Genomic DNA, 23,886 nt, shown 5'->3' on the forward strand with positions numbered 1-23,886 from the left:
CACACTTTCTATTGATTCTCTGAGCTACTAGGTTATCCTTCCAATAAAATGCTTCTGGGTTTGAAGAATCAAAACTGATATGTGTTGCTTACAGAAAGAAAATAAAGAACATTAACTAATACCTATACCTAGATTCTGCTTCCTCAGATTTGAGACTGAGGATTCCTATTCCATGAAGCCCTATGGTTTGTCTGTTTATGAGGCTTAAAATGATACAGTTTTTAAAATTCTTATTTTTGACAAAATAATTGTACATGTTTATGGGGCAAATGCAATATTTTGATACATGTATACATTGTGCAGTGTGTAAATGAGGCTAATGAACATCACCTGCTTACCATTTGTGAGACAATGTAGTAAGAATGTTTAAATACACTCTTAGCAATTTTGAAAAGCACAACAATTGGCAAGATGACTATAATCAACTTACTGTTCAAGAGATCACTACCTATTCCGTCTGTCTGAAATTGTACTCTGACCATCATGTGGCCTTTCCTCACCTATCCCCTCTCCTCTCAGACTCTGCTAACCACCCTTCCCTTCTTTCTTTACTTCTTTGCTTCTGTGAATTTGAATTTTTAGATGCCGTGTGTAAGTGAGATCATGCAGTAAGCTGCTCTGTGCCTGGATTACTTCATTTACTTCACTTAGCATAATGCTCTCCAACTGCACCCATCTTGTCGCAAATGACAGGATTTCATTTTTTTAAAAGGCTGAATAGTATTCTGTGATGTATTTGCACCACATTTATTTTTTATTCACTCATCTGATGATGGGCACTTAGGTGTTTCCATATCTTAGCTATTGTGAATAGTGCTGCAAGGTGCACAGGAATGCAGATGTCTCTTTGACATACTGATTTCAATTTCTTTGAATATATACTCAGTAGTGGGATTTTTTTGATCAAATGGTAATTCCATTCTTAGTTTTTTGAGGAGGCTCCATATTGTTTTCAACAATGATTTTACAAACTTACAGTCCCATCAACAGTGTACAAGGGTTCCCTTTCCTCCATATCCTCACTAATGTTTGTTATCCGTCACCTTGTTTGATAACAGCCACCCTAACAGGCGTGATGTCATACCTTGTTATGGCTTTAACTTGCATTTCCCTCACGATTACTGATGTTGAGCATTCTATCATATGTCTGTTGTTCTTTTGTATGTCTTCTTTTGAGAAATGTCTATCAGGTCCTTTACCCATTTTAAAATAGGGTTGGTTTTCTTGTTACTGAACAGTTTGAATTCCTTAGGTTAGATATGAGCTCCTTATCTGATACATGATTTGCTAATATTTACTCCCAATCAGTGGGTTGTCTTTTTAATCCATTAATTGTTTGACAATGCAGAAGCTATTGAGTTGAAGCTATTGAGTTTGATGCAATTTCATTTGTCTGTTTTTAATTTTGTTGCCTGTGTTTTGGTGTCATATGCAAGAAATCATTACAGGATCAGTTTCCCCTACATTTTTTTCTAGTGATTTTGCAGTTGTTGCTATGTGCTATCAAGTCCATTGTCCCTGAAAATTTCTTGTTCCTCCATGCAGCAAGAGAGAGTATTTAAAATAAAAGAGGTGGAAGTACTAGCAAATCTTAGACTAGTTCTACGAGAGTGAAATTTATATTGGATTCAAATCTCACTTCTAGAATTGAAAAGACAGAGGGAAAGAGGGAGAATAGAAAAGTGAATAATTAAAAAAAACTTTAATATTTATGCACAATAAAATGTGCAGATCACAAGCGTGTAATTCCATCAGTTCTGACAACTGTATGCACCTCTGTAATAACCATGCCAATCATGATAGAGAATACTCCCATCAATCCAGAAGGTTCCATCATGCTCTTTTCTAGCCAATCTACTGCCCATACCTGCATAGGCAACATTGTTCATATTTCTATCATCACAGTCTCATTTTCCTATCCTAGAACATCATATAAATGGAATTAGACAGCATGTACTATTGCATGCAGCTTATTTTGTTCAACATAATGTTTTTTGAGATTCCTCCAACTTTTTATAACATATGTACTTTTTTTACTGTTGAGTAATATCCCATTGTATAAATGTATCACAATTTGTTATCCAGAATCCTGTTGATGGCTATTTGGGTCATTTCCAGTTTTGAGCTATTATGAAAAAAGTACTATGAACACATTAAAATCTTTTTAATGCTTGTTTTCATTTCTCTTGAATAAATTAATTTTTATTAAATGGTGAAGCAGCTTTCTATAATTTCTTGCAGAAAAGCAATAATATATATTCTGCAGGCATAAAAGAAATTGCATGTTTTGCATCTTTTCTTTTAGGATAAAGTAAGCAGATACTTTTCTATTAACTCCTTACTTCCTCTCTACAAGCTTCATTCTCTCAATCTACAGACATTCTCATTTCTCTACCATTCTAAGCAAACCTTTCCCTTTCCCCTTAAGCTAGCCAACACCTTCAAGATGACTGATTCAAGGCAATTTCTGATTTTTTTAAGAGATGGCTATCCTCACTGGTTACCCTCTTCAACTTCTTTTCCAGTAGAGGAATACGACTAGAATGGCCATGCTCCAGAACATTCTAGGATGGGCAACAGCTCATTCCACTCTCATTTTCCTGGTTCCCGGTCTCCTTAACTTCTTGCAGTATTCAGCAATGCTGATGACCTTGAAACCTTTCTCCTGACTTCCATATACCAGAGCAGAGAGTCTGCAGCCAAACTTTGGGTTTCAACCTGGCTCTGTCACTGACCCGCTGGGTGGCCTTGAGCAAGTTGTTTCACTTCTGTCCACCTTTTTCTTATTAAATGAGGATGATATTATACCTAGTTTATAGATCACTAGGAGGATTAAATGAATTAGCACTGAGAATGATGCCTTGTATGTAGGAGATGCTCAATAAGTAAAAGTGATTTTTATCATTTCATTCAATCTTCATTGTCTTAGCTCAGACATGTCAACAAAAAACCGCAGGCCTGGTGACTTACAGCAGAAATTTATTTCTCACAGTGATTTCTCATGATCTAAGATCAAGGTGAGGGTAAGGTAGTTTCATTCTGAGGCCTCTTCTCTTGGCTTACAGGTGACCACTGTCTTGCTGTGCGCTCATGTGATGTTTTTACAATGTGGCCTTTGGTGTCCACTCCTCTTCCTATAAGACACTTATAAGAAGGGTCATGATTTCAACATACAAATTTTGAAGGCCAACAATATTTAGTTCCTAGCACTCATTGTGGTGTATATATCAGGAGAACTTTATAAACTATAAAGGCCTGGAATGATGTAAGAAATGATATATGTCTTCCACTAATGCTTGGGATTATAATGCCTGGTGCCTCTCCCACTCATTGGGCCTCCTCCTCAGTCCCCTTGGATGGTGGAGCCTCTTTCCTCTGCTTCCTTAACGTGATGTGTTCCAAAGCTCATCCCTTGGTTCTTGTACAATTCATTTTGTGATTCTACATTCTCTTGAAGTCTTTCTCCAATTATCTCGCTGAGGCAGATGACTCTGATGTGGATTTACAATCCTAAGGAATCTCCCTGAACTTTGAATCTCTCATCCTCAACACTCTGTATTCATTCAAACTTGACATGTGATAAGTCAAAATCATGGTTTCGTTTTCACAAAGAGGTCACCTCTGGACTTTGCTTTTTCCTCAACGATACCTTCTTCTTTTTGTTTTTTGGTATCAGGGATTGAAGCCAGGGGTGCTTAACCACTGAGTCCTTTTATTTTTTTATCTTGAGACAGTGTCTTACTAAGTTGCGGGGGCTGGCTTTGAACTTGCCATCCTCATGCCTCAGCCTCTTGAACCACTGGGATTACAGGTATGTACCCCTGTGCCCAGCCTCAATGATACCTTCATCCCCAAAGCAAACATGTCCTCATCTTGCCAGGTCTTCTAGACACATTATAGACACACCATCAGTGAATTGGGACCCTCCTTCTGCTTCCCTGAGGCTGCCCTGGCCATTGTGAAGGTTCCTGAGGAACTAGGACTAGGATTTGGATAATGCAGTGTTCTTGTGTGTGTCAGAGCAGACTGCTGGACTGGTGGGACAATCAGCAGCATACCCAGGTACCCACATTCCATCTATGCCCCCACAGAGCTTTAATCAAGGGGAAGAATCTGATGGAAGTGCCTCAGGGCCCTGTGGATATTAGAGACTATGTGGTACCATTCATATTTTCTAGAGCAAAAGCTACTAACCTTACAAGCAGTCTAATAAAAATTGCCTGGTCTTAAGAGGAAGGCATTCAGGGAATTCCACTAGTGCTTCCTGCCTGTGCTAGTCATGAAGGCTGTCACAGATATTCCAGTTCTCCTTCTTCTGAGCACTTGGTAAGATAGTACCTCCATGCTCTCTTTGAAGTGAAGAGAGACATATAATTTGCTGTGGCCAATGAGATGTGAGCAGAAATAATGGGAATCACTGCTGGCAGAAATTCTAAGAACTCAAGCACGATTCACTCATTTTCTTACTCTGCCCCAGTTGTGCTGGAGGGGAGATGCAGCTTGTACCAGCTTGGGTCTTCAAATGTGCAGCACACACACTATAGATCCCATGTAGCTCAGGCAAGAAAAACTTCTGTGTATTAAGTTATTAGTATCTGGGATTATTTATTATGCAGCATAAGCTAGTCACTTGATATATGCAATTATCACGTTTATGTCACCAGTGGGCAAGTTCCAATTTGACATAGCCTCTCCTCTGGATTTTAGATACCTACTTTATTTAGCTCAGCTCTCAGGGACCCACAGTGCACCTAGGCTGCCCAAACACAAAATGTCCCCAGGGTTATGGATTAAGACTGAGACCTGCTACTGAATAGTCTGCAGTGACCCAGGAAACCTCTAGACTCTAGGACTAGCAGCCCCAATACCCTGGGCATGAAAACAGGTACAGTTGTCCCCAATATTTGCAGTTTTGCTTTCTATGGTTTCCATTACCCAGGGTCAACTGTGGTCCAAAATTATTGAATGAAAAATTCTATAAATAAACAATCCATGAGTATAAAATTGTGTGCCACTGTGGGTAGCATGATGACATCCTGAACCATCCACACTCTCTGTACTACCTACCTGCTGGTCACTTGGTAGCTGTCTCAGTTATCAGATCAACTACCCTGTTCTATCATAGTTCTACCATAGTTCTCTGTTCAGGGAATCCTGATCTCTCGTAATGGTCCCACAGTGCAAGGGTGGTGATGCTGGCAACTTGGATGTGGTGAAGAGAAGCCCTAAAGTGCTTCTTTTATGTGAAAAAATAAATGTTCTCAACTTAAGAAAAGAAAAAAGTTTATAGACAGTTTATATCTTACTGTAAGATATTTTGAGAGACCATATTCAGACATTTTTCATGACAGTGTACTAGTTTATTGCTATAAATGTTCTATTTGGGGCTGGGGATGTGGCTCAAGTGGTAGCGTGCTCGCCTGGCTTGCATGTGGCCCGGGTTCTATCCTCAGCACCACATAAAAATAAAATAAAGATGTTGTGTCCGCTGAGAACTAAAAAATAAATATTAAAATTCTCTCTCTCTCTCTCTTTAAAAAATTGTTCTATTTTATTATCCTTGTTAATCTACTGTGTCTAATTTATAAATTAAACTTCATCATAGGTATGTATACATAGGAAAAAACATAGCATATATAGGGGTTGGTGCCATCCTCTATTTCAGGTGTCCAACCAGGGGTCTTCGGATGTATCCTCCATGAATTAGGGGGGACTACTGTATAATTTTCTCCAATGCCAGCATGTAAATGAGAATCTTCCTATTAAACTGTTTCATTCTAGCTGTGTTGACCACACAATTCATTGTCCAAGCCAGTTTTGAAAGTAAAAGAAAGCAGGGATGACAGGACTAAGCCCCCACTCCCCTAGGAAATCAAGGATGCACCCTGGTTCTCCTCCATTCTCTTACAACATTGGGTCGAGGGCTATGAGAAAAATTCTTAGAGGCATTATCTAAGGATAGGTTGCCATATCCAGGAAATGTGATTAAAAGCCTAAGAAGAAACATCTGGTGGAATTAATGTGTTTCTCAGAGCTTGAGCTCTGCTTTTACCGTCCTATGTGGCACTGGACTGAAGGAGTGCAGCTGTTTCCCTAAGTGGGCACATGCAAGCAGCAACAGACTCCAAACAAAACCAAGAGGCCAATGCAAAACCCAGCCGCAAAGCATGTTCACCCCACAGAAACATGAGCACTGTCTTCCTCGCACTGGTCAGCCTGGGAGTCATTTAAGAGGAAGAAGAATTATGTCAAGAAAACAATCCTAGAATTATTTCAATGAAGCCAAAGTAAATGCAGCTCCAGTGACCATAGGCTCCTTCTAGGCAAGTGAGGGATATGGATGTCAGTGAATATTTTAAAGATTGCTAATTTTCCTAGTAACTACATTGTAGAAGATGGGTGATTAATCTACAATTATTCTGACTTTCCTTGTACTTGGTAATATACCAGAATTGTAATTAGTTCATTAAAATTCTCAGTGACTTATGGTCAAGAAGCACATACTAATTTTTGTTAACAGAATCTGTTTTTCAGTCTACCCCGAACTCCACTTGCCCATCTTCACTTTATTTGATGTGGGTCCCCGTGACAAGGCTGGTCACATGACCTGAGTCAGGTGTGGCCATAGTTTTCCTGAGATTGAAATTGTCCCTGGGTATAATTTTTCTAACACTGTAGTTATGTATCTCACAAACTAGCTAGCAATAAAAATTTATTCTTTCATAGTTCTACAGGCCAGAATTTGAAATCAAGGTGTTGCCAGGGTCACGCTCATTCTAAAGTCTCTGGGGGAAGACTTCCCTTGCCTCTTCCTGGTTTCCAGTGGTTGTCAGCAATCTTTGGTATTCTCTGGCTTACAGCAGCATCACTACCATCTCTTCCTCTGTAATCTGGTGGCTGTCTCCCTCCAAGTGTGTTCACATGGTATTCTCTCTGTGTGTCTATGTGTCTTTTCTCCTCACGGATTAGAGCCTACTCTATTCCAATGAGACCTCTTCCTATCTAACATCTTAATTATATCTGTTTCCACAAAAGGTCACATTCACAGGTACCAGGGGCTAGGACTTTAAGATATCATTTGATACAACTCAACCCAAAGCACCAGGTAAAAAAACAATCTCCCCCACTATGATTGCAAGCTCAAAACCATGCAAGCCTGCTCATGTGTTTAAGAGGGAAGTAGGCAGAACCAAGAGATAGTGAAAGATGAAAAGGCAGGGTCCTGATACTTTTGACTCCCTGGATTGCAGCCAAATCAGAATCCCAGTCCACTCTGGGAATTCCCAGTAGCATGACCAACAAAATACCCTTCTTGTTTAAATGTATTTCATTTAGTTTTCTGTCACCTACAATCAAGAGATCTAGTTGATACATCCAGAAATGAATAATGCTGTATAATATGAATTCAAATAGTCTTCCATAATCTGGGTGGGATTATTATAAAACTGATTAGTCATGAGTTGAAAACTGTTGAGATTAAGTGAGGAGCATGTAGGAGGGCATTGTTAAACCATTATACAATTCTCTCTATTTTTACCTATGTTGGAAATTTTCCACACAAAAAAAGAATAAGCTAAATCACATGTTCAATAAATAAACCCTCTCATGGATTATCCTTAGAGCCTAGCCAAATCAGGTGGGAAAAAGAACAGAATCACACCTAACCCAGACAATACAGACCTCCACAGGGAATAGTTGGAACGGTGTTTTTCTTTGTAGCCTTCACAGAGCTACCAATATTGGACCTCAGTCTACCAGGTCTTGAAGTCTGACAGGATGTTGAGGTCTTGGGGAATGGCAGCTGGATGATGGCCACCCCAACCATGCAGAGGAAGTGCAGCAATACAGCTTCAACCCCTGGGCCATGATGGCATGTCACTATGCCCTGAGCAGTGTGCTGTGCTGGGGAAATTCATCCCCCCACCCCAGTTAGTTACAGGAAAGCAGCCATAAAACAAGGATGAGGCTCAGATAAAAGAGTTCACTACTCCAAACGTTCACTAGCAAGTAGTGTTGTTCCGACATGAGGATAAAGGTTATGGTTTACAAAACATCCATGACTCTGTCCCTCAGTCTGGTCTGTCATCATCACCTCTTTGGGATCCTGTTTCCTCTTGGAGTAGAGGTTCTCACTCCAGGTACTCATTAGAATCACATTCGATCCTTAAAAAATCCTGATGTCCAGCCTGCACCCCAGACCAACTAAATCACAGTCTCTGGGGGTAGAGCCCAGAAATCAGTATTTCTAGAATACTGATTTCTCAGTTTTAATCCATAACCCTGGGGACATTTTGTGTTAGGGCAGCTTAGGTGCACTGTGGGTCCCTCAGTTATTCTAATAAGCAACCAGGGCTGAGAACCACTGCTTTGGGTAGACCTAGAGCCACAAGGTGGTCACTCACTTTGGATGTGTGCCTCATTTCTCTAAGGAATCTCCTGGCCCTTGTCAGATCAACCAGCTTCCTGAGCTAGTCCCATGGGTACACCTCAGTCAATCCACAACCTAGCTCCTTTTCTTTATTTTAGTTTTCTAGAGTTGCCATGATAAAATATTACCAAAGTGGAGGCTTAAAACAACAGAAATTTATCCTCATGTTTCTAGAGACTGAATATCCAGAAGTAAGAGTGGGCAGGGGCCATGTCACTCTGGAGCCTCTAATGAGGAGCCTGCCCTGGCCTTTTCCTAGCACCCAGCAGTTGCTGGCACTCTTTGGTGCTCCTTGGTTTGTAGAAAACTCTGCCTTCATAATCACTTTGTGTCCCCCTGTATGTCTGTGGCCTTTCTCCTCTCCTTACGACAATGCCAGTCATTCTAGAATAAGAGCCTACCCTGCTCCAGTGAGAACTCACCTTAGCTAATTATATCTGTGATGACCATATTTTCAAAGAAGGTCACATTCCAAGATTCCAGGAAGGAGAATTTGGGGAGATACTCTTCCCCGCCCACACTATCTTAGACTTTGTCTTTACCAGAACACATGTGAGACCTAGCTAATAGTGAGTACGAAGCCTTTTCTAAAATGTTTTTTGAAATAATTTCTGATTTTAGAAGAGTTGCAAAGATAGTACATACAGTTCCTGTACTGCTTTCTCTGAGCTTCCTCTAATCTTATAAAACTATAGTACATATATAAAAATTAAGACATTAGCACTGGTATAATACTATTGACTTAAACCACACACATAATGTGTATTTTGTCAGGTTTCCAATAATGACCTTTATCTATTCTGGGATCCCAAGGGGGATATCACCTTGAACTTAGCATAATACTATTAAGAGTGGAAAAGGTCCAAACCAATCTATGCACAGAATCAAAACGATCCCTTTAGGCTTCCCTTCCTTGTTCACCCTCTAACTTTCCACCCACCCTTGTATTTGCACTTAGCTGGCTCTAGTTTTCATCTGTACATCTTTCTTACTTGAATCTGATAGTCCCAATTTTTTAAGTCAAGCTTGTTCTTAATAATATTGAGGTCAAGGGCCCACTCAGAATTTAATAGAACATACGGATTCTCCTCCGAGAAAAATGCACAGACTATAAAAATTTTGCATCCAATTTCAGAGCAGTCACATATGGATCTCCCTTCCCCATCCCCAAGGGCTTCTACTGAGGCCCTACCTTCCATAGTTTGGCCTCCCTGGACATTGATTCTACAAAACAGTCAGCACATCTCACTATCAAACCCTCTCCAAAAACATTTTCTCCAGATCCTGGACACAGCTGACAGGGCCCCATACTCTGGGTTTTGGCCAGCACCAGATGCCTGGCTACTGCCTTGGGCTGAGGCTGAGAAGCACTGTCCACCAAAGCCCTTCAGCTGGGCCCTGATGACAACTGAACTCACCTTTTAGCCAACTGGGCTGTCAGTATAGAAGCCCCAGCAGCTTTGCCAACCCAATACCACTTCTGAGCTTATTTTTTCTACAATGATAAAAATGTCTCAGAACTCAACACTTTTCAGTCCAAATGCTGTATTATCATCTGAGTTTTAATAAAGAAAAACAATAGCAGTGTGTAAGCCAGGTTGCCCAGTGCTACCAACTTCAGATCTTCTGTCATTTCGAAAGGGCAGCAATCTTGGTCCCAAGGACAATGCCTGCCTATTCTGCTGTATCTTTGAAAAGAGCACAGGAAACCCCCCTCATGAGAAAACCACACAACTGTCAACTCTACAACCTACAGACTCTAAAGCTCCCACACCAGTCCTTGCAGCAGGTACCAAAGTAAAAAGAAACTCCACCGTTGCTCACTACCACATCGGGTCTGAACCTTCTGTTCCAACCGATTCCTCAAACAATGTTCTGCCCTACTTGCTTGGGTGCTTGTTTATGTCAAGGCCCCACTGGTGAGAATGGCCCAGATGTCATCTGATCTACGCAACCACTGGCAAAGACCCCTGCAGACCCCTCTGCCCTGGGGTCACACTTTCTCCTCCACTGACATTCCAGCCAGGATCACCACCATGCCTCCAGCATCAACCAGAAAGCCACAGGGTTGGGGAACAGACAAAAATAATTCTACAGACAGGGCTGGCTCTGTTCTTACCTTCTGCAAATGGTTCCCATTCATAAAACCGGCCCATGAATGGCTTGTTGTTGTAGGATGCACACTGTACCTCCCGGATACTTCTACTACTTTCTGGACATACCTAATAAAGCAGACATAAAATATGCGGTTAGTGTCCATAATTTCCATAGCCCCAGTCAAATCCCAGGATACCCTGCAACTTCAAATACCAGTCTTCTACTTAAACCAAGTTTCTGAAATTTCATTGATCATTTGCATCAAAAATTTTAGGGCTGGGGGTATAGCTCAGTGGTAGAGCACTTGCTTAGGATGCAAGTGCTGGGTTTTATCCCCCAGCACTGCAATCATCATCATCATCATCATCATCATCATCATCATCATTTAATTAAATGCAGATCCCCAGGCTTCTCACAAAGTCTGCTAACTCAGAATCTTTGCAGGGACACTGAATCTTTCACAAGCTCCTTGGGCTAAGTTTTTTGCACACTGTAATTTGAAACCCACTGACTCAAACCCTCCGATCCCGACAGATGGGTCTGCTCCCCTCCCTCAGAGAGGCCATCCGTTTCCATCTGTTTGTGCATGCCCTTCCCCTTGCAAAGAATAATATCCACAGCAAACACATCCAGAACCCTTACCATGCGCCAGGCATTACTTTAAACATGTCATACATATTAATTAATTTAAACCTCACAATCACCAATGAGGTAAATATCATAGCCTCATAGATGAGAAAACTGAGGCACAGAAGAGTCACATAGCCAGTGCGAGACAGAGCCTAGATTCAAATCCAAGCAGTCTGGTGCCCACCATCTCTCTCTCATTATCTTCCCCATCTTTTCTAACTCTGTCCACCCTCTGAAGCAGGAGTTCTAGAAATTTAGTGTGCAAAAGAATCACCCAGAGATCTTGTTGGAAATGCAGACTCCTGGGTCCCTCCCCCCAAGATACTCCTGGGTCCCTCCCCGCAAGATCCCCATCAGTAAGTCTGGGACAAGGTCCAGGAATCTGTACATTATCAAGTTTATCCAGGTGAATCTGACACTCGAGAGTACTCTGAGAAAACATGCAGCTCCTCCTGCCTTATTTCTTTCTAATTCATAAATGGTACACAGAGCAGAGCATGACATAAAATAAATGTGAAAAATAAAGTAGTAAAATAAGAAACTCTAATTTGGCTTGTGGATGGATCAAGTATGATTTACTTTTTTGATATATAGCCACACCTTTTGCTTTTTAAAACATGTGGTGTGCATTTTATCAGAAGGAAAGGGAAAGGGTCCTAACCCCTTACCATTAAAGAGCACCATGTATAGGAAACCTCTAGAATAAACTGCTAATGCAATAGGTCAAATTCCTCAAAGATTTATTTTAAAAAAAAATTGCATTAGAAACACCAGGTTTCCTGGAAGATGAAGGATCAGAGGGAGGAATGAGACCTGGTAGGAGGGTGAACATCCCTTGCTTGGTAGGGGACAGTGGAAGGAGGCTGCAGGCACCAACCCCAGAGTGGTCAGAACCCTGCTACTGCATGAGCCAAACCATATGGAGCTAGAAGCCATGTGAAGCAGCATATGATGACAACTGGTGGGGAAAAGGACTGGGTGGACAAGCAGGGTGGGCTGAGCTCTGACAACCTGTGAGACGCTGACAGGCCAGGCAGCCTGTCTCCAGGGGTTTGGAGCCCACCTGCTGGCAGCCCTGACTCTGCACCCATGTAGGCCTCCTACAGCACCAGCTGTCCCAGGAAGAGCTATGGGTTAGGATGTTTTCCACGATCTTTTGCCAGAGCTAAGTTCAACTAGGATGTGATCAGTTGGGCAGCTTGGAGAAGGCACTGGCCCTGCAGCCACATCTGAAGCTGACTTTGAGAAAGAATCACTAAGAGTTTTGTTAAAAATACAAATTCTCCAGCCCTATCCCAGTTGGAGGGTAGGAAGAGGGCCCAGGGATATATGGTTGTAATTCCTCTGGTGGTTCTGGTGCAGCCAGCCTGGCACCAGGCTGCGCAGGAGTAATTAAAAGCCACGCCCACACCCTGTCTCCCCAACTATTTAACTCAAATTAGAATGGAAGAGCAGAAGAGAATCAAACCCAGCCTCTTTAATTTATGGATGAGGACACTGAGGCCTGGAGAAGTGGCTCGCCTCACTTAGGGTCCCAGAGTGACAAGAAGCAGAGCCCAGAGGGTTGACCGCCCACCCTGACCATAACCAGAAATGGGAGACCAGTTGCTGGCCTGTAGCTTTCACAACAGAAACAGAGAAGGCTGAGTGGGCTAAATGTCCTATTTCTCAAATAACTATATAGAGCCAAGCTGCTCCACATCCAGGCTTTGACCAGAAGCCACCCTTAATTAACCTGGTGGCACTGACCAGTATTGGAAGCTGTAGACTACAAGGACATTCAGTGGTCTGCATACCCCATTCCTCTCCATGAGCAAAATACTTCTAAGAAGCTAGACCACAAACCGGTGAACCTTCAGAGTCATCTAGAATTGTTCAGCATTTGACAACATAAATATGTTTCATGACTTGGAAAATAACATTTAACATTTAAATGAAAAGTATTAAAATAATTGGTTATATGTATCCCCCATATACACACACGTGTATGTGTCTGTGTACACAGTTTAAAAGTAGCTCTCTCTGGAAGGTAGGGTTATAGAAGTTTTCATAATTTTTAGTCTATTCATATGTCTAATTTTTGTAATAGATAAAGTATTTAAGCAATAAATATGACAATTTATCAGTATTAAGATCCTCCAAATACATTGGCCCTTAACCAGTTCTGCATGTGCTTGCAGTTTATCATCTTGTGATGTGTCTTAACACCACACTAAGGCCTGGGGCTCCTTACTTCCATCCAAGTGCATCTGCCAAGGCAACCAGTTACCTGTGATGGGTCATTCAAGATATCCTGCACCCTGGTTTCCAACAGGTTCTTTATATCTGAGCATGGCCCAGTTACCTCCTGAGACAGGAAGGCTTAATGTGGCATCAGACTCAAAGTGGAAGGTCAGGTGCTGAGGCAGCAAAGTCAGTCACAGTGACTAGAGTCTGCCAAGTCCAGTAGGTTGACTGTAGTGTCCAGCAAGCAGCAACTGGCACTGGAGATGACAAGGTATCCTGGCAGATCATCACATTCTATATGTGACCCCAAGAAGAGTCCTAACATGATGCTAGGCAAACTTCCAACTGAAAGCTGAGTACTACTTCCTAGGAAGGAGAGGGACCTGGCAAGAGAAATCCAAGGCTCACCAGGCCCAGAGGTAGCCATGGGTTACTGAGACAGAATTATGGTACAAGCAAGGAACACTGATGCCTATAATGATAAGGATGAGGAAGAGTAAAAAAAAAAAAATAGTATTTACTAAATGCAGAACTTTACCATGTGACTTATGTAGATTAACTCATTTCAATCTAACAATAACTATTATACCCATTTTATAGATGAGGAAACCAAGGCTAAATCAGCTGATAAATGAGATGCCAAAGATCACAGGCTTAGTGAGAGAAAAAGTCAGTATTTGAACCAGACACAGGGCCTAAAACCTACATTATTGTGCTACCTTGACAACGGTGCTATTGTGTCCCTCATGGCTGTGTGGACAACCAAATCAATTTGTGATGGGCCTTCAGACAAAAAAGCCTCAACTGCTTTCTGCCTATGTTCAGGTCAGGTCTAGAGGCCAAGGTCAGATTCCACCCCAAAGACCTGGTGAAGTGTCTGGCCCTGGCTGTAAGGAGCAGGGGCACTGTGAAGTGAGGATTAAGACCAAGCAGGCCTGGGAAATCCTGTTTCGTGTTTCTTTTGTAGATTACATCTGTTAGTACTTGTCCTACTATTATCAGCATATAATCTCCTCTCATTTTAACAGACTCTCTGAAGTTAAAACTTCCAGGTTACAGGGCACTTTACATTTGTTATATTTTAAATTGGTTGTTTCCTGATGTCTTAGAGGAGTCACCTTCACCTTGTGGGTAATTGACTCTATATTACACTGTGAGCCAGCTTCGGCAGGTTTCCTGCAGACAGCTGATCCTTTCCATGGGCACAGATTCTTATAATCTTTAGGCCAGAAAACTGAGACAGAGGAGAAAGCCACATAGAAAAGAATGAGGCTCATTTGGGATGTGAAATGCCCCTGAGAGATAATCTCTCTCCAAATGACTCCCATCCCAAAGAGGGACAGATGTTTCCATTGGACTCTTAATAGGAGAGAAATAAAAAAGTATTTTAAAAGGATGAGCTGAATCCTTATAAAGCAATACAAGCCCTATCCAAAGTTCCATCTAGACAGTTGCCTGGGGTTGCTATGAGTCACAAAGAGTATTATGGAAACTCTGGCTACATTTCTAGTGACCCTGGTTAATCTGAGATGACAACTGTGTGTTCCCAACTTCATTGCTTAAGAGGCCACCATCAGTGATCAAACACTTACCTTTGGGTAATTAATTATGTTAATTTCCCCTAGGAGATGAAGAGTGCTATGTCCAATGAAGGTAGTGCCAAGGAACATGACCTTGAAGTCAGCTTGGGTAGGATATGCATTTTTTTCTTTTTTATCCTTTGTGTTGCTCTGGATTCAATCAAAAGATCAGCTACCATAGCAACATATGATGTATTTAACATCACCACTGAAGTCTAAAAACAGAAATCTAGAAAATGTCCCTCACTGCAAAAAAAGTGGCTATGTGACCTTGTCAAACACTTAAGCTTCTCAAATCTAATCACCACCTCTGAATGACAAGCCCCCAAACCCAATCACCAGGGATTCTGGTAAGGATTATATTAGCACACAGGAAAGCTGCTGCTCACAGGAATGCCCCATGTGTCTGAAGGTCCCGAAGAGGACTGCAATTGTTCCAGAGGGTGCCAGGTATCCAAAGGTTGGTGTTTTGAGCAAACATTCTCTTCTTTCCTTTCTCTTCTATGGCAGGAAAACTGGACATATTTTCCAGATATAGATAACCAGGCACCAAAGTTTCTTTCAGGTTACCCAAAAGCTTTCCAAATGTTTACCATCTCCTTTCTCAAGTCACACAGAACAAATCCAACCATATAAAAAAGTCGTTTTGCCATCTCCCAAGACTCCCACAATTCTCTAGTCAGTGAAATGATTTGCCCAAAGAGTCGGGTCAAGCCTTTGGATTTAAAAAAAAAAAAAAAAAAATCTGAGTTTTTTTTTAGTTCTCACTCACACTTCTATTTTTTTCCCACACAAGAGAAGCTCATAATGTTCCCCTAGAGAAAGGTGTTTCCCTTCCATTCAACACACAGGTCAAAGTCCCAAAGGATGTGAAAATGACTAAGTTTATCCATTCATCCAGAGAATCCTAGACTTTTAAGTACTCTGGACACACATCCAGACAAACGCAGTCCTGTCCCAGGATGCTTATTTATTTCTGCCTCTTAAAATTAAATTATTGACATATCTCTATGTCTAAAAGAAGGTCTAAAAAAGAATGCCTTTTCCCCTAACTAAGCAGTGTATGGCAAAATATACTTACTAAAATACCCCAAACCTTTAATGTCCTAAAGAATAAATTTCCTTGTGGCTACTTTAGGTATCCTATTAATAAGAATGACTTCCTTCCCCTCTGCCATCTGCCAGGGCAGGGTGGGATGTTTCATTCAAAGATAAATCATCTCTGTACTGCTATAGGTGTTAGGTGTTGTGACTATGACGAAGCAGAGAAGAATCTGTCAAAACAGCCTCTTGCAGAGACCTCCCAGGCCTAGGTTTAAAGAAGTACATAAAAATGTGGAAAAATAGGAATTGAGTGAGCCGGATGCTAAATTTCTGATTTTGCAAAGCAAGAAGTTAAATGAGCCTTTCTAATATTGATAAACTAAGAACATAAAAGTTATTGACATACTATATATAGCCAAAGATACAACTAAAAATTAAAATATGGCAAGCAGAAAGAAGAATGGGGAATGAGGGGTTCATTTCTTTATCTTTCAGAGTAAGGAGGTGATGGGGAGATTTGAAGTTGATATTAGTATACCATTTAGAATTATGAAAAGAACGATTATAAATACTAAAAATTCAAAATGACAGTGAGTCCATTTTGGGAGAAGGACTAGAATATACCTGTCTCTACTACTGTGATATTTCTTATTATTCATACACCTTTTTAATAATCATGAAAAGTGACAATTATAAACAGCTCATATATAGGCATGATTCGGAGAACTTTCTGTGGAAATTCCAAGTGGTTCAAAAAGACAGAAAGCAGAGTTGCCAAGATACTGGCATTAACACACATCGCCCAGCTAAAGAGACTAGTGCTAAGCTCATAAGAAGAGATGCGTATGTGGAGACCCAAGTCAGACAGCCTGTCCATCCAGTAACTGGCTCCATGATTCCTGGCAAGCTTTACACCTTACAGAATTGCACTGAATTTTTACCTGGCCCCGTTTTCTAAGTCTGTCCTTCAAACTGTAGTCAGGAAGTTGTTTGTCAGCTCCTCTTTCATTCAATATCAGATCAGACATGGAGTAGGATTAGAATCTGCCTGTAGAGAGTATGCTCAGCTACATTTGCGATCTGTCCAACATCTTCCCTTCATTGTCACTTACTTTGAAGCCGAAACAACTCCACATGGATAAACCCATTGTCAAAAGCCAGTCCCACCCCAGGGAAATATGCTGGAGAGTCAGTGATATCAGAACTCACCACACCTGTGTTTGCTAAAAGCTTCTTTTAGCCCCAGGGGTTCCCCCTTGTAACACTAAGTGCACTCTATCTAAACTCAGGATCATGCTTCCTTTGACAACAAAGCCCCCTAAAAACTCATAATCTTGTTCTTGCCTTGCACCAGGTGACTGATACCAGCTCAAAAAAGAACACAGGGTGGTTTATCTATACCAGGACCTATACATTAACCTCTTCATACAACACAGTGTAGGTTTAAAAAACTTATTTTTAACATCTACATTCAGAAGTCATGAGTACTAATATTCATCATTGAATTTGCAGTACTTTGTAGATGTTGTCATATGAATTAAATAATCGTGAAGACATGCTAGAATGCTTAAAATTCCAAGATGACATCATGACAAGGTAGGGCTTACTATTAAGCACAGACACTGGAGGGTGTAAAGAATTCACTGGCATGAAGTCGGTTATCTGTAGTTTCTTTCTAATCATTTTAGAACTCTGCCCCAGGGATGATTACATTGAAGCTGCATCGCAGCAGAAATGTTGGGTCTCTCAGCAGTCTCATCATATCATCAGGCAAAGGGAAAGGACTCTGAATCACATTTAATGTAGAGGACAAAGGGGGGCTGGTAGAAAGTCTGGCTATTTCATCCACAAGTTTCGTGCATTACCACTTAGAACTTGGACCATGCTGAGACATGGAGATGTTTTACTCTATTCCTGTCTACAGAGGTAGGTAAGTCATGGCCAACTATCCAGGTCTAACTTATTTACTAAGAATGTGTCAGCACTTTGCCAAGCCTTAAATATATAACCGTATCTGAACCTCACATCAACTCTATGGGGCAGGGATTATCATGATTACATTTTACAAGAGACCTACAAAGGTTAAGTGATTTGCCAAAGAGATTCGGCTCCCCATTTTAGAAACTGGAGTTTGCATCCAGCTCAAGTGCATGGGCACTATCCCACACTGCCTGGCAGGTCTAACATCCAACTAAACCAAGTAGTTAGAATGGCCTTCTGATTTCTCACTGTGTGTAAAAAACGTTTCTCATTAATCTGTCTCATGTACAATGATGAAATGAGGTCCATGTGACATTTCTGCATTGTGAGATATTAAAGAATAAATTCTGCATTAATTGTGTGATTATTTACAATGGAAAGCAGGTGGGAGGGAAAGGCTGGAGCGTTCCCTACCTCTCAGCAGACATGGCTGCTCTGAGATCATGACACCATTCTGCCTTCCTTTCTTGGACTAAGCTGGCTCTTTTGCTCTCAGATGCTCATTCCTCTTTTTGGACCATCTTGTAAGCCTAGCTCAACTGTTTCCTCCTCAGTGGAGTCCTCCCCAGTCCATGACTGTTGAGAGCCACAGCCAAAGGGGCCCCAGCAAACTTCCAGCTGCTGGCTGATGATTGGCTCACAGCGGCCCCAGCAACATCTAGCTGATTGGCTCCTCGGCCCCAGCAACATCTAGCTGATTGGCTCCTCTGCGGTGATGCTCATTGGACTGTTTCCCTGCCCTTTCAGACCACGGAGCTGCTCATTGGGGGACTTTTTTGGCTCCGCCCACGTGACCCAGCCAATCGGCCTCAAGAGCAGGAGGATTGTGGGAGGTGGGGAGAAGCTTGTGTGGGAGAGAGAGGCTTGGGGAAAGCCGGTGGTGGCAGTTGAGGCTCTGAGGGTTTTTCCTGAGAGACTATTTTGTTTGTCGTGTGTGGTTCTAAAAATAAAGTTAGTTTCTTTTGACAAGTGGCTCCTGATTGTGCCCAGCCAGACTGCGGCATTTGGTGGCTCGCACGGGGAGCGACTGAGGGTAAGTGAAACTGCTCGCCCCTGAGGGCAGGGCGAGAGGATGGGTAGCCATTTTAAGATTCTTCTTTTGTTATTTTGTTTCACTTTTGTTTTAAGTTGCCTGTCCCTGGAGATGAGTGAGACGGAAGAAAAACCGCTCACATCTGAGGAAAAACTATTTACGTCTGAGGAACAGATAGGGAGAAAGGACGGATGCCCATGTCAGGAGGATAGAAAGGCTATAATGACTTTTTGTTGTTCCCTTTTTATTTCATTCTGTCTCGGTTTTGTTTGGCGTCATCTTGTTGGGTTGTATTATAGTAGAAATACGGAATCAGAAATTAGTAAAAAACAAACTGAAAGAGTGTTAAGTAAATTGTTAGAGGAAGGAGGCATCTCAGTAAAATCAAGAACAATCAGGGCATACGTTGATACAATACAAAAATGTAGCCCATGGCTTTTTAAGGAGGAGTTGTTAAATATATCACAATGGAACCATCATGGTGAAGATTTAAAAAGAATAGAAAAGAAAAGCCCAGGGACTCTGCCAGTTGGCACATTGCCATTGTGGACATTCGTATCTTGTTTGCTTAGTCCAAAGCCTTCAGTTCAGACAATGGTAGAGGAAGGAGAAGACATAATGATTCAAGTAAAAGAGAAGGTCTCTCAAGTTAGTCAGACAGAGGAAAAGATTCAAGTAAAAGAGAAGACCTCTCAAGCTAGTCAGACAGAGAAAGAAAGTGTAAAACAGAAAAAGCCATCAGGGGGAAAGTTACAACAGGAGACTGCTACTAACACCTTTCTATCACCAGAGGGTGTAAGTGTCCAACCAACAGCACCACCTCTACAGGAGACCGCTACTAACACCTTTCTATCACCAGAGGGCGTAAGTGTCCAACCAACAGCGCCACCTCCATATGCTGGGAGGCCCCCAACCCCCGCAGTTGATAGTTGGGATCCTCAGACAAGATCTCAAATATTAACATGCCCTGTATTTGAGGCAGGAGGGCAGCGATTTTACCAAGTTTTAAATTTCAAAACAGTGAAGCAGCTAAAAGAGGCTGTAACAACCTATGGTCCTCAAGCACCCTTCACTGTAAGCATGGTCGAATCCATTAACAACTTGAACATGACGCCAGCAGATTGGGCTAATATGTGTAAAGCTATGCTAAATGGAGGACAATACCTGTTATGGAAGGTTGCCAATGAGGAATTTTGCAAGGAGACGGCTAGGCGAAATGCAGCAGCTGGTTATCCTCAGAGAAATCTAGATATGTTGTTAGGAAAGGGACCTTATGAGGATCAGCAGCAACAAATTGCATATGATCCTGGTGTATATGCACAAATTGCTGTAGATGCAATTAAGGCATGGAAGACTTTACAAGGACATGGAGGTTTACAAGGTCAATTATCTAAGGTAATACAAGGAGCTAATGAACCTTATGCTGAATTTGTAGATAGGCTTATTCAAACAGCTACCAGAGTTTTTGGGAATACAGAACAAGCAATGCCATTACTAAAACACCTGGCTTATGAGCAAGCGAATCGTTGGTGCAGAGATATCATTAGACCATGGAAACATGAAGATTTAAACACATATATTAAATTATGTAGAGACATTAATGAACAAGAGCAAGTCGTGGCAGCTGCAGTAAAACAGGCTTTAGATGCCAGAGACATTAATGAACAAGGGCAAATTGTGGCAGCTGCAGTAAAACAGGCTTTAGATGCCAGGCCAAGAACATGCTACAATTGTGAACAAACAGGACATTTTAAAAGGAATTGCCCCATTGGAGGAGGGTTTAACAAAACTAGGTATCAAAGGAGTAGAATACCAGGTATTTGCCCACGGTGCCGTAGAGGGAGACATTGGGCTAATGAATGCCGTTCTCAAACCACCATAGAGGGTACTCCATTATCAAAAAACGAACAAGGACCAGGTGTTTATCCACGATATCGTGGAGAAAGGCATCGGGCTCCATTGCCAAAAAACGGACAGGGGGGCCCAATGCTCCGGGGCCCAAAACCACAAATATACGGAGCACTGGAGGAACCCAGCAACCCCATCAGGGTAGTGCCCAGGACACATTGTCCATCAGATCCCTCATCAGACAAACCAGAGGGAGCGCAGGGTTGGACATCTGCGCCTCCGCCAGAGCAGTACTAACTCCAGAGATGGGAGTTCAAATCATTCCCACAGGGGTGAAAGGACCTCTTCCCAAAGGAACAGTAGGCTTATTATTGGGACGCAGCTCTTCTACTCTAAAAGGACTTATGATAAGTCCTGGGGTAATTGATCCCGATTATGAAGGTGAAATAAAAATTATAGCCAGTTCTCCAAAGGGTATATCAGTAATTTCACCAGGAGATAGAATAGCACAGTTACTAATAATACCCAGCCTACATGATAAATTTTCCAGTCGTACTGTAGAAAGAGGTTCCAAGGGATTAGGCTCCACAGGTGTAGATTCGGCTATGCTTTCTTTAAATTTAGATTCTCGCCCCATGCTAAAACTAAATATTCAAGGACATGAATTTAATGGGCTACTGGATACAGGTGCAGACCTTAGCATCATCTCTCGTCAAGAATGGCCAAAACATTGGCCATTACAACAAGCCACTCAAACGCTTCGAGGCCTAGGAGTGGCGACTAATCCCCATAGAAGTGCAATGGTATTAGATTGGAAGGATCCTGAAGGATGTGAAGGAACTATACAGCCATATGTATTGGATCATCTTCCCGTAAATTTATGGGGACGAGATGTCCTAGATCAATTAGGTTTGACATTAACAAATAACATCAACCAAAATGCACCCACTATTATGACTAGACAAGGTTTTAGGAAAGGAAAAAGATTAGAAAAACAAGAACAAGGTATAGCAGCACCAATACAAATAGATCAAGGAACAGACAGACATGGGTTGGATTTTCAGAAAGGGCCACTGAGACAATAAAAATTACTTGGAAATCAGAAAGACCAGTATGGGTTCCTCAGTGGCCCCTGACTAAAGAAAAGATACAAGCAGCCCATGACCTGGTCAAACAACAATTAGCAGAAGGACATATACAACCTTCTGTATCTCCCCATAATACTCCCATTTTTGTCATCAAAAAGAAATCTGGTAAATGGAGATTATTGCAAGATTTAAGAGCCATTAATAATGAGATGGTTATTATGGGACCTGCTCAATCAGGGATTCCTCAGTTGTCTGCTTTGCCAAAAACCTGGCATGTTTTAGTTATAGATATTAAAGATTGTTTTTTTTCAATTCCAATTCATCCTGAGGATAGTCCACGTTTTGCATTTACTATCCCTGCACTGAATCATGAAGGTCCTGATCAGAGATATGAATGGAAAGTACTCCCTCAAGGGATGGCTAACAGCCCAACTATGTGTCAAATTTATGTTAACAAAGTAATCCAGCCACTTAGAAATCAAAATCCTGAACTACAAATATTTCACTATATGGATGATGTATTATTAGCACACAAAGATAAAAACACATTGCTAGAATGTTATGCCACACTTACAAACTTATTAAAAAATTATAATCTAGAGATAGCAATAGATAAAGTACAATTAAATTTTCCAATTAATTATTTAGGAGTTCTATTATCCTCAACCATGGTCCGTCCACCAAAAATTCAAATACGAGTAGATCAACTCAAATCACTTAATGACTTTCAAAAGTTATTAGGAGACATAAATTGGATAAGGCCTTATTTAGGTATACCAACAGGAGAGTTGGGACCTTTATTTGATATCCTAAAAGGTCCATCAGATCCAAATTCACCCCGAATGTTAACGCCTGAAGCAAGAAAGGCATTAAAAATCATTGAAACATATATGGAAACTATGCATTTGGATAGAATTGATATAAGTTTGCCTTTATTATTTATTGTACTACCAACAAAAAATATTCCTACAGGAGTATTTTGGCAAGAAGGTCCATTATTATGGATACATTTATCTTATTCTCCTAACACTATTCTTACTAGGTATCCTGAGGCTGTAGGACAATTAATACTCAAAGGAATAAAAGCAGCAAAGGGAGTGTTTGGAATTTCTCCCAATAAAATTATTACTCCATATACTATGAATCAAATTGATGAGTTAGCTAATGAGTTAAATACTTGGGCAATAATCATGTGCAAATCTAATGTTTCATTTGATAACCACTTACCATCTAATCCTTTATTGTCTTTTTGGTCATTGCATCCTGTAATTTTTCCAAAAATGACAAGAAAAACACCTATCATGAATGCTCCAAATATATTCACTGATGGGTCAAATAATGGTACAGCAGCAGTAGTTACCCCTGATCAAACTTTTACATTTTTAGTACCCAAACAATCAGCTCAAAAGGTAGAGCTTAATGCAGTTTTACAAGCTTTTGTGATGTTTAAAGATTCTGTATTTAATTTATTTTCTGATAGTCAGTATGTAGTTAATGCTATAGTATCTCTTGAAGATGCTGGTAGGATTTCCCCTTCTTCTACTGTTTTCTCTTTGCTTTCCACTATACAAAGTCTAATCTGGGACAGAAAAGATCCATTCTTTATAGGACATATCAGGGCACATACAGGATTGCCTGGAGCCCTTAGTTTGGGCAATGATTTAGCAGATAAAACTACACATGACATACATATTTTCTCTACACTAGAAGAAGCTATACATTTTCATAAAAAGTTCCATGTCAATGCTAATACTTTACAAAAGCGTTTTAAAATAACTAAGGAACAAGCTAGACAAATAATAAAACAATGTCAAAATTGTGTGACCTTTTTACCACAAGTTAATCTTGGAGTCAATCCTAGAGGATTGATACCTAACCATATTTGGCAGATGGACGTCACACACTTGCCAGAATTTGGAAAATTAAAATATT

General features: G+C 41.1%; 1 protein-coding gene across 1 annotated transcript in view; it reads right to left on the reverse strand.

Moving 5' to 3' along the window:
• The window catches only part of Thsd4 (thrombospondin type 1 domain containing 4), a 628,562-nt gene that overhangs the window by 471,024 nt on the left and 133,652 nt on the right, over nucleotides 1-23,886 (reverse strand). Inside the window, exon 6 of the mRNA XM_046426595.2 lies at nucleotides 10,548-10,650. Coding sequence (XP_046282551.1) covers nucleotides 10,548-10,650 — 103 coding nt within the window. The remainder of the gene's footprint in view (nucleotides 1-10,547; nucleotides 10,651-23,886) is intronic.

The sequence above is a fragment of the Marmota monax genome, unplaced genomic scaffold (genome assembly GCF_021218885.2).
Source record: "Marmota monax isolate L192 unplaced genomic scaffold, Marmota_monax_Labrador192_F-V1.1 WCK01_AAM20220418_F8-fsc00078, whole genome shotgun sequence".
Taxonomy (NCBI): Eukaryota; Metazoa; Chordata; class Mammalia; order Rodentia; family Sciuridae; genus Marmota; species Marmota monax.